Genomic DNA, 12,023 nt, shown 5'->3' on the forward strand with positions numbered 1-12,023 from the left:
CCCAAAAACACAACATCTGCCATTCAGGTCACATACATCTACATAATCACTTATATCTTTTTAACACAACTTATAATTTCCAAATACTATTTTTTAGACAATCTTTTTAAAAACGAAATTGTTTGCGAGGTTTTCATTTCAGTAGTCAAAGAATTCAAACAACTTCTTGATTGTGATTGGATAAATTCTGTTATAGACCAGTGTAAACCTGTGATAACACTGACCGGACCCTTCTGTCACTTTTAAAATGTCTAAAAGGCCTTCTTTCTAAAATGTCAACTGCAAACAAGTTAATTAGATTTTTTTCTCTGATCAAAACTAGCATTTTACTTCTGAAGAAGACGCATTACATGATTTAGAAATTTACTGTGAGCATTTGCTAATAAATAATATACAACATTTTAAGCGAACTCACATTTGTTATTGACATAGATTTTATTTTTCTTTCCCAAAAATGTTTACTGAATTTTACTTCAGGTCACCAAATATGAAATTTGCAGTTAATTTGTTTTAAAATGTACGTGGATGTATTTTTATTTGAAGACATAAGAATAAAAAATAAACACATAAAAAATTAAAACAATATTTCATTTACATTTAAAGTAATCATAACATTTCAAAGAATGTAAGTCAATTGGTTGGTCCTCACATGTGTTGTTCTCGCCAAATATTAATTTTTATGAATTTATAAATACGGTTCTCCTTTCAAAAAGTTTGGACACCTCTGCCTTAAATCTTTGTTCATGCTGAAAAACCCTCAAATGAGTCACAAAAAATAAAATAAACAGATATTTCTCCAAAAAGACTAAAATTGTGATTTGAAAACTGGAATTTTTTGTATAGAATAAATAGGACAGTGGTGGGTGAACACTTTTTTGAGTTTTTTCATTTTTTTATTATAATATATATACCGGTAATCTGTTTTAAAATAAAAAAAATTAAATGTAGATGTATTTTTTTCTGTATGGTGATTTTAAATCAAACAAAAAGCCTAGTTTCCCTTTAAATGCCGATCTGTTGCATCATGACGCAGCTGCGTCGGTCAAAATACCCTTGTGCGTCTCCTCACTCGGAGTCCATCACCTCCCGCATCCCTGTGGCCCGGCCCCTCCCTCCTGCCCTCCTCCTCCTCCCCGGGCATCGGAGCCTGGATCCCCGCTCCGGTCAAACTGCGTCGGGCACGATGAGAGCCGAGGGGATGGGCGCGTGAGCAGACTCTGCAGCTGCACGATCAGGAGGCGCGCAGGTGAGCGGCCGGCCGGCCGGGTCTTTGTTTATCAACGGCATGGGAGGCTGTGATGGAGGGACACGGGCGTGCACGCGCAGTGCGTGCAGGACATGAAACTAAATGTTCCCCAAAGGCCCGAGCGTTTGCTCGGTGCGACGGATGCGGGTGCTGATGCTGCGGGTGATGCGGATGCAGCTGCTGATGTTGTTTTTTTGTTGAAACTGCGCACGGCGCATCCCGTCTGTCTCGCGCCCGCGCACGAGCCCTCCGCCGGTTGTTGCGTCACAACAACACCGTTTGTGTTTCTCTCCTGACGGAGAAGCAGAAACGTGCCCTGCAGACACGCACAGATCGCCCGCGTGTCTGCGCGCGGCTGTGTCGTGACAGGTTTCCTCGCGATGCAGTTTGACCTTGCAGCATTTCTGCTTGTACGGAAGCCGCGTGCGCTCGACACGAGGGAGGCGTGTGCTTCTGCCAGCCTTCATGAAACAAACACAGGACATGCTTTTAAACACGAAGTTTCAAATCCGTGCATGAGGTTAAGTCCTGTGACCCTCTTTGTGACATTTTGAGGTCACGTGACTCCTGAAGGCAAACTTAACTTAAATAAAACAATCATTCTAAAAGTAAATGAGAAAAATCAGATTTCAAAAGCATACATTTAGTGGTTTTGTTATAAATTTGTTATAGTTAGTATCCAAACTCATTCAAATGCTAATTTTTATTTTTATGTTCACATTTACAAGACTTGGATTAGTCAGATTTATGTTGGACTTAAATCACATTTGCTGACTAAAACCTTCCCTTCATCCTTAAAAAAAAGTTAACGTTCATTTTGTATTTGAGGACTTAAAACTTTATTTAGACTTAAAAAGGAGTCTTCTCCTAAAACCTAAAATTATTTTCATGTGATGAATTCCTTTTTTTGTAAAAAGCTAAAGACCTTGGAGGATGCGAGTGGTCACTAGAGGCGGGTAACCTACAGATTTTATACTGGGATCCTTTAAACTCCCTCTCAGATAATCTTTTGATCTATTTTAAAAAATAGGTTCTAGTTGTCTTTTAATTAATTATGCTGTTTATAGGCAAAATCAAAGAAATTCTGTTGTTATCTAGGACATACTTTCTGCAAAGCGGTTCATTAGAAATTCGCCTCTGATTTGTGGGCGACTGTAGGCGTGAAGTCATCCTACTCCTTCTTCATGACATCCTTTTTGATATAAACTTAAAGTTAATATGAAAAAAGACAAAGTCCTTAGCTTTGTGTTACAGGCGTTCCTTGAAACAGGACACTCAATTCTTTAAAGCTTTCCCTTTGCTCACGTTCAACACAAGCAGTGAATCCACCGTCTCCATGGTGACTTGGCAACACTTTTTAAAGCATGGTGAGAACAGCGTTTGCATTCTTATATGCATTCTTTCATATCATTTAATAGTCAACCCTCTCCAGGAAAATGATGCAAATCTGCAACAACTAATGTGTGGCCTCAGACTTCAGAACAGGCAAAAGAAATTGTTTCAACCTTTTTTTGTCCAAATTCACCTTGTCAGAGTCCTCCAAGAATCAAGGTTAAAAACATCCCATAATACTCTGCTTACAAATCATTGTAGATAACAGTATATTCTTTGAGCCAATTTTCCCAGAATATTTAGTTTTTCCTACTAAAATACTAAAATAAGATTGAACCCTGAAAGGGTTCCACCTGAATTCCTGCTTTGGTTTCAAACTCCTGTTTGAGGATCTTTTTTTCCCCTGAGTTTTGACCCATCCGTCTCCATAGGTTCAGATAATAATAGATGATATTTTGATCAGAGGCTGGATTTTCAAGACGAGAGACACTACAAAGGTTAAAAAAAAGGTAAAAAAAAAATATTCAGTTCAAGATTTATTTTTTTTTTTTTTCTTAGATGAGTTGTTTTTTGTTAAAGAGCATCATCAGCATATCAGTGGAACTTTATGCTGTATTTTTCCAATAAAGCAAATTTGTAAGTGATAATGCCAGACAAAGTGTGCATTATCAGAAATGAACGTACGCTGTGGGAGCCTGAACCATCCAATGTGAAGTGGAGAAAGGTTGCTTTCACAAAGTGTGTCAATTTCTGATAATGCACACTTTGTCAGGCATTATCCTGCTTATACCATGGTCATGTGCAAAAGAAATATATACTCCATCAAATTTTACTACTTTATTTTGTTGTTTTTTTTTCAGTTAAGCTCTCTTTTTCACAAAAAGTGGACTATTGGAATGTGGTGCGGCTTGTTGTCACTGTGACATAACAACCCGTTGCTGAGGCGAGACCAATATCGACTGCAGTAGCAAAGGCCAGCGATATAAATGCTGATTGTTGCAAATGCTAAAGCATCAGTTTAGAGAGAAAGTTCACCTTTTATTCCTTGTTTTTGTCCAGATGTTGAAGAAAAGGTTTGTTTTTGTTGTGATATAGAACAGTTCGGCTATGTGACTGGAGCTTTTTTAGGTGTACATTATCACTTTGTGATCCTCACCCAGCAGCCAATCAGAATCAAGTATTTATCCGGGCCATGGTAAAAGGAAAGATTAATTTACTGAGCTTTGTGTTGTCAGTATATTTACGGAGGAGATTTTAAAATGTCTCCAAATGTCTTGTAGGGTTTTAATTACCACTATGAGGGTAAAAAAGTTAATACTTCTTGGTCTATTCTGTTGGATGTGACTTAACTTAGCTCAGATCAATCCTTAATCAGAGTTTTGCTGGTGCATAAGTCCACATGATGAAGATATTCCTGTCTGCAGCGTGAAGTGTAAGCCAGTTTAAGGTTAGAACTGATCCCCTTCAGTCGGATTTTAAGCTCTGACTAAATCCAGCCAGTGATCATGCAAGCAGCAGATAGATATCTGACGTGCTTTCAGTCACTGCTGCTTGTCTCACTAATGACACAAATGTGTGCTTGGTATTTTTGTCATTTGACCTGATTAGATGCAGAAAGACAGCAGCAGGAATATGTTTTGGAGTTTGGAGAAACTAAAAAAAAAAATGGACAACAGAGAGCCTGGGAAAGAGATAAAGAAGTGTCTTCAAGCAGGTTTAAATGAAAAAGTGTGCATCATCAGAAATGTATATATATATATATATATATATATATATATATATATATATATATGAAGAGTGTAACGATTCTTCAAGAATCAATAAAAAATCGATTCAAACTCGTCAAAACATGTGCACATTGATGCAGAAAATTAAAAAAATCGATTCGACAGCTTTCTATGCAGGCGCGCCTGTAGTGTGTACGCGGGGGGGTCATAGCAGAAAAACCAAAGCAGTGCCAATCCCCAAATCTTGCTCCAGTCGTTTTTTCACGACTCTATTCCTTTAATGTCTGTCTAGGTGTCATATTAATCCGACTGGGCACACTGCAATATTTCATTTCTTTTTCGTGATTATGTGTGGCTCTTCCGTGCTTTGAAGCGGACGCTACCCATATATGCTGTTAATTTTCCGCCATAAGTCCCCCACGAGCATACATCAAACTCTACTCACACAAGGAGCGTTCGACGGGCGCAGGACAGTCTCCACGCCCGCTCCTCTGCTCCGGTGCGCTCGAGAAACCTCTGCTCCGCGCTTGTGAGAGTATTCTTATGCCCCTGTGACCTCTCCTGATCGCCTGTGAAAGTATTCTTACCCTCCTAAAACTAGTTCTCCCCCCTCGTATGGAGCTTCTCGTGCTCGACCGTGTGAAACTCAACATTAAAGGAAAAAAGAAACTGAAATACCTCATATAATTTTTTTAAATTAAAACTAAAAATGAAATGGCGGGAAAAGGGACTGCTTTATTGATTTATCATTTTTTAAGCTTCTCCAGCTATAACGTATACAGTTATGCAAATCATTTTTGTAGTTCCCATTTTTAAAAACCAAAAATGAAGCAAACACATAATGAACGTTTCAATCCATTTTCTAAGAAAAGTGTTTGATCAGGGGGTGGGGAAAACACAAAAAAGAGGAACTCACGAGGAACACGGGGCACAACATAAAACGAGTATGAAAAGATTTATGATCAGTTCAGTATTATACGTAATTGTTTATTTGTATTGAATCCTTTCTGTTACTAGGAAAACAGACAGTCTGATGTAAAGAAAGCACATTTGGCTTTAAAATACCTTTAATTCATTGTGTTGGAAAAAAAATTGAAAAAAATCTAAATCGTGACATTAAAACTGTGAATCAAATCAAATCGTGGCTTGACTAAATTGTTACATCCCTGATATATATATGAGTGTGGGGGGGTGTATGTGTGTGTGTGTGTATACATATGTATATATATTTAGATCTTTTGGAGCTTGTCTTCTCAAAAGTAGCTCTCATGTTCCTGATTAAATCCTGAACTTTGCATAGTGTCTGTATTCAAACTGTCGTTAACTTGGCTTTTCTGTTTTGTACCACAGCTTGTAAGCAAAACCATGTGACTAAAAATCACTTCTGTCATTGGTCAGGAGTTATAAAGGTAGGACAAAGCAACGAGAGGAAGAATAATGGAAGTCTTGAAGTTTTGCAATCCTTGTCGTGATTGTTCACTTATTCAAATTTTAAATTTCGCTGATCAGTTTTGACCGTCTGTATCAACGCATACAACACTTTTTACTGCTGTTTTGGATCAGTACAGACATGCTGCAAGACTCTTGCATAGGAGAGATCGGCTAAGAAGGTACGCTGTTAAGTGTTTAAGACATATAGATTGTTGTGAAATGCCCAGCTACAGTGGCTGGTTTGGTCCAACTGTTCCTCTCCGAGCACGAAGCCTTTTCAGACTGAGGAAACTCAGACCAAACCAGAGCTGTTTGATTGGAAACTAACTGAGTGCATCTCGAAATATTGGTCAGACGGTGGTTCCTGGTACTGGACCAGGGTCCACTAGGTTTTATTCAGCCTGAAAATTTGTTCTGGATTATCAAAGACTCAAACGAACTCTGGTTCACTTTATGTGAACCAAGGATGTCCAGTCTGAATACACATTTAGTTTCAGGTGGAGAATTAGTGTTCCTATTCCTCAAATGAGAAGTGAAGGGAATTATTTGGCTATTATGGGCATGACAGCCTTTTAAGGTGGAGATTTCAGGTCAAAATGTGATGGCAATCACTTTTGGCGTTTTCTTCTTTTTGAGTGGCACCTAGAAATGATGTCACTATAAAAATAATAGACATTTATAAATGAATTATATTGAATGAAACCCCAAAAAGAAGCTCTTAATATTATGAAATACTGTAGATCCTCCACCGTCTTATTAAAACTAAAATATATTTTTCTTCTTTTTACTCAAGGAACAAAACTGTCTGAAGCCTAAACCAAAACCTTAAAAACACCTACATTTTAGGTTTATTATTACTTCTTTTTAAAATTGTTTGTTAGTTAATTTAATGTTGGACAACAGCTTGCTGGGAAAGGGCCTCTTTAAAGTAAAAAAATCAACATATCACCTCCTCAATTCTATGTACTTCAGGGACTCTTTTTAGAGAGCAAGGTTAGAAATTTGTTATTTCTTAGCCTGTTATGCTCAATAAAAATCCGACTGCAGTCTATCCACATGAGAGAATGAGTCACAGTTTCTTTAAGTGGAGATGTGGAGCGCTGCAGATGTTTTCAAAACAACAAAAATATGACAATGTGGGCTGGAAAGAACATTTGAAATGATTACATCCATAATATTATTCCCTTTGAGCCAAAACGTCAATTAATTTAACGTGTTTTAACATTGACTACACTGACAGAAGGAGTTTTAGTTTGTCACTATTGATCAGAGACTGTCTAAAATAGATCCACATTATGGATTATATTTTATAGACCAGTCATTTTAAGCCCTTCATGCCTGGATTGATTTCAGTTACTATATATATATATATTCTTCAGTGTTTTTTCCTTTCAAGCTGATGCTAAATTAAGGGAATTAAATGTGGTACTGGTTCTAGTTCACTTTTAGACAATTGAACATAAAGATCAACAGCGATTGAATCCAAGTTTTGATGCTTCACAGCTGCAGGATGAAGGTCGATTCTTTAAGAACTCACAAATTCATGCAGGTTAGGTGATGCTTAGATTGTGAGACAGACTGCAGTATGTCCTCTGTAAACGACCTATAGGATTACAAAGAATCCCTTTGGTCACTAAGTTCTTCTTTCCTCTTCTTCTCTCAGACTTTGGTCCTAAATGAGTTTTCATTTTTCATACCTGCTTGTTTTTGAATCCTAAAGCAGCTGCTGCATGTGTGATGCCCTCACTCAAACAGATGGAGTTACATAACTGACCTAACCTAGTAAGTCCTGCATGATGAGTCCTGACGAGCTTTGATCTGGTGACTCAGCAGCTGGACTGCCAGAACAAACAACCTTCACACAGGAAAGAGAAGGATCAAGTCTGACAGTGAGAGAAAGAAAACACAACATCAGAACAGACATAATAACACATCAGGACACCTTAGATGTGAAGAGACGGCTTTTCCTGACCGAATCAGAGTATTCTATTAGTAAATTTTACAATGTTCTCAAAAGTCATTATGCAATTAACATATCACACTTGAAAGAATTGTAGGAAAGGGGACTTAGTCTGGAGATGACTGACAAAAAAATGGAAAGATGCCTGGAGAGTTGTGAAAACATTGTGTTTGTATCAGAGTCACAGCACACAGAGATCACACCAAAAATTCAAACCTGTTTGTTCTTTGTTGTGTTTAAAGTGTTAGACTGAGACTGGTACTCTGACATACTGCTTCTGGTCCTGTTGAAAAGTGAAATTGGTCAGGAAATCTGCTGATTTCTGAATCCTTTCTTTTTTACTACTGGGATTAGTTGATCCTGCTTTTAGGAGCAAATACAAAAGAAAACTACAGAAGTCTGCACACAGCAGTTTGGAGTCCCCAGGTGAACAATAACATAGGGCCTCCTGCAGCAGTCGTGTAAATCTTTTTTTTATTCTTTAAAAATAGTCTTCAAATAGTTGGGCTGAAAACTTCCCAATCTGGCAACGCTGACTGCTGTGTCAGAATTCCTTCACTACTCACTAAATATTGCGCTTTAAACCGTAGTGCGTTTGTCATTTTGTTGCTCCGTCTGAATCCGCAATTCAAAAATTGAGTGCACTAGAAATTTCCCAGAAGTCTTTGCAAATAAGTAGTGTGCATCAATGCTCACAGATTGGCAAATGTAGACCACAGTGCATTACGTTTTAACAGTTTTTGACATAAAAGAAAGTTTTTAAGAGTGATTTTTTTTTTTTTAGTAAACCATAAATGTTTTCATCATCAGAACACAGTGGATTCATACATAGACGTCGTAAAATCTTTGCATTGATTAGATTTTCACTTTGTGAAATCGGTGATCTCATATCTGGCGCTGGGGTATGAATTGATTTTATAACTCAGGGCACTAGATAGTCCTGCACCGGGCGGTTGACTCTTGATCGGAAGATTGTGGGTTCGATTCCCGCCTTGCCCGCCCACGCGTCGAAGTGTCCTTGGACAAGACAACTAACCCCAAATTTCCTCTAGTGGGAGGTTGGCGCCAGTGTTCGGCAGCGGAGCCACCACCAGTGTGTGAATGGGTGAATGGGTCTGTGACTGTGAAGCGCTTTGGGCCCTCAAAGCAAGGTACAAAGCGCTATACAAGTAAACGCCAGTATTTCTATGACCACAGCAGCGTCAGTAAACATTGGAGAATTAGCCAAAAGAGTGAATTGGAAGGAGAAAGAATCAGGCTTTTGGAGGAAGTTCGGTCCATGAAAATCTTCTCTTCCTCCTCCGAGCTGACATCCGGATCAGAACCATACGGCTGGATATTAACGATATTGCTTGACATTTTTATGTAGCAGCGGTGAAGATACACTAGAGCAGGGGTCACCAACCTTTTTGAAACCAAGAGTTACTTCATGGGTACTGAGTCCTACGAAGGGCTACCAGTTTGAAATAACATATTTTGTTTAGTTATAGTTAGTTCTACATTATTAATAATGAATAATGATACTCCTGGATGTAAAGACACTGATTTCTCACCATAATTATCAACAATGACAACAAGCTAGGAAACAAATATCAATATTCAGCAGTTTATTAATTTCAGTAATTGTTACATTTTCAGATGATCTCTTACACTACTGGGAAAAATGCCACATTTTCACTATGTTGTACCATGTTTATAAATTATGTAATTTTAAATAAAAATCATTGTATACATTTTTAAACAAATCTTGTCACATTTTGAACTAATAACCAAATCTGCAGCATTTTTAACTAAATGAATGATCTTTGAACTGGAATGGGTCAGAGGTCACCTAAACTTATCAAAAGATCATGAACATATTTCTAAGACATTTTAATTTTAAATCTATGTAATTGCAACTGTAATTTAAAAAACAGCAACAGATTAAAATAGAATTTTAGATGCAGCTCACAAGTGAGTTGAGGTATTTTTAGAAAAGACCTGTGGGCACCTTGTGTCGTCCTTGGGGGCTACCTGGCGCCCACGGCACCACGCTGGATAGATACCCCTGCACTAGAGAGACACAGCTATGGTAATCAGACAGGGGTCGGGGGCGGAGCTGCTCAGCTCAGCTCCAAAAGCCACGCCCCCTCAGAGGAGATTTTGGAAACGGAGGCTTCAGATCAACATGAAAATGGCTTTTTAAGACATTTAGGTTGTGGGATTTTGGTTAAAACTTCATAATCATAATTAAAACACTACTGGGAATGTTTTTTTTTTTTTTATAAAAAAATTGGGGGATGCCTGTCAGTGCTAAAAAATGTCTTCTCATGAACTGGATCTCTGACAAAACTTCCTCTTGGTCACAAAACCATAAACATGTATTAAACGATGTCCCTCTTAATTATTATTTGACTTGGTGCCTGCATCACAAAGATGATGTCTTTCTTAAGCCCTGTGAACCTCTCTTGTTATTTTCATGTTATGTTGTCTCGGTTATTAAGAGATGATTTTTGTTCTGACACTGCTCGTGTTCTCCTTCACTGTTGAGGATCCTTGGTCCCAGGGCTTGCTCGTTTGGTCTGAGGTGGTTGCCATGGTGCTCCCCCTCACTGGGCAGCTGGGGTTCTGCATTGGATGTTGTGGAAAGGACCCCGTAGCTGTCCGGTGTGGGTGGGCACCGTGGTGATGCTGCTGTGGATGAGCGGGCTTCTGGTATGAAAAGAGTCCAAATATACTGTCTCCTCACAGCAGAGCCGTAAGTCTCTTTGAGAATTACAGTCATGTTTTCATTGTGTGGGGGGTCATGGGATGTGTGGGGGAGGGCAAAATGATGGGTTGGTTTTAATTTTAAGTTCATCTTTTGTTTTTCTGCTGGTTTTTAACTGTAAAGCAATTATTTGCTGCTTTTTAAAATATAAATAAATCTTGATTTTATTTGATATACCTTCTGTGTGGGTCTATTATGGGCTCTTACTCATGGAATTTGTCCCTGTCCCCATTGGCCAAGTGTGTTTTTTTTCTTTGGTTTAGCTTTTACAACATTCAGTGAATTTTTGTCTGCATTTGAAGGCGTTTGCTGGGTCATGTTTGTGTTTTTTTGTGTCAGTTCTTGCCGGTTTCATTGCTTTGACCTTCACTTCATGGCTCTGTGATGCTTCCTCTGTCTTAGGATTTCTGTAGCTGCATTTTCTGCTCGTGTTTTTCTGTGTCCACACCTGTTCTGAGTCTTGTTGATAAGCCACTTGATCAGACACAGGTTTCTGTCACCTTCCATCATTCATTCTCTTTTTAGTTTTCTTTTTTTTTAGTAAATTAAGTCAGGATTTCTACATTTTTTGTGTTTGTTTTGTGATTATTTTTGTTTTCTTTTCCCTGACATCCATCTGACTAAATGACTTTTTGTCCTAATTTAAAGTGAAAATACTCTCTGAGCTGTAGAGCATGAAATATCTGAAGAATAAAAGAGTTTATGGTAAACTGTAATTGAGAGTATTGAGTCATAATCGACAGAGAAACATCACAGCCGGAAGCTGAACGCTAACACCAAGCTGGCACTCAGCTCCACCAAGTGTGTGATATATTATTGATAGTACTAATCTTCCTCCGCCCCCCTCACTGCTTCTTTATAAAAATAGATGCTGGCAGGATGTGTTTGCTGAGTATTTGTGAATAACCGCAGCCGTCATCTGGGTTTTAAAAACAAATGAGGGCCTCTCAGCACTGACGGATGACATGTCTGGACTACACTCACCTACAGATCCAAACGTCCGTCTCTGTGGTTCCCCCCCGCCACCAGAGATTAGAGCGATTGGTAATGATTGATCTCTTCTTCTCAGGCTGGGAGGTGGGTGTGTGCTGGACTGCGAGGTCCCTCCTGTGCCAGTTGAGTCAGCATGCAGCAGTCTGCATGCTGCACACGCAGGAGCAGTGCAGCATCACTCAGCTGTTCTGTCCGGTTTTTCCTGCAGGCTCACAGGGAAAGGGCAAGAAGAGAAGTGAGGTGACGCAGGAGAGGGTTTGTGGCTCCATGTCTGCTCCTGCTCCAGCCAATCGCAGGTCTGCTGCGGGATCTCGCCGGTAGGTTTGCTGATCTGTCCTTTGCTTTTTAGATGAAAGATTTATTAGTTACCATAAATGGAAAGGTTTAATATGGAGGAAATGTTTCCGTCTTTGGTGGAAGTGAATCATTAGAAGGTGGAGACGTTTGGCTGACCTTGTTTGTGTGATGATGTGTACAGTCTTCTATCTGCAAACTCCAGACTATATGTTTACTATTGTAAAATCATTCCAAGTGGTGTTTTAACTATCATTATGCAGTATTTAGCGAAAATAAAAAAAACCTGTG

The 12,023-nt window shown here is 38.9% G+C and overlaps 1 protein-coding gene across 3 annotated transcripts in view; it reads left to right on the forward strand.

Moving 5' to 3' along the window:
• The first annotated feature begins 841 nt into the window (after window positions 1-841).
• snphb (syntaphilin b) overlaps window positions 842-12,023 on the forward strand; it is a 26,144-nt gene continuing 14,962 nt past the window's right edge. For 2 of the 3 annotated variants that reach the window (XM_024292047.2, XM_024292049.2), the window contains exons 1-2: window positions 842-1,246; window positions 11,647-11,755. In XM_024292047.2, the coding sequence (XP_024147815.2) occupies window positions 949-1,246; window positions 11,647-11,755 (407 nt within the window). In that variant the 5' untranslated portion in view covers window positions 842-948. The remainder of the gene's footprint in view (window positions 1,247-11,646; window positions 11,756-12,023) is intronic. The other variant, XM_024292048.2, reaches the window with a different exon arrangement.

Source organism: Oryzias melastigma, linkage group LG7 (assembly GCF_002922805.2).
Source record: "Oryzias melastigma strain HK-1 linkage group LG7, ASM292280v2, whole genome shotgun sequence".
NCBI classification, from domain to species: Eukaryota; Metazoa; Chordata; class Actinopteri; order Beloniformes; family Adrianichthyidae; genus Oryzias; species Oryzias melastigma.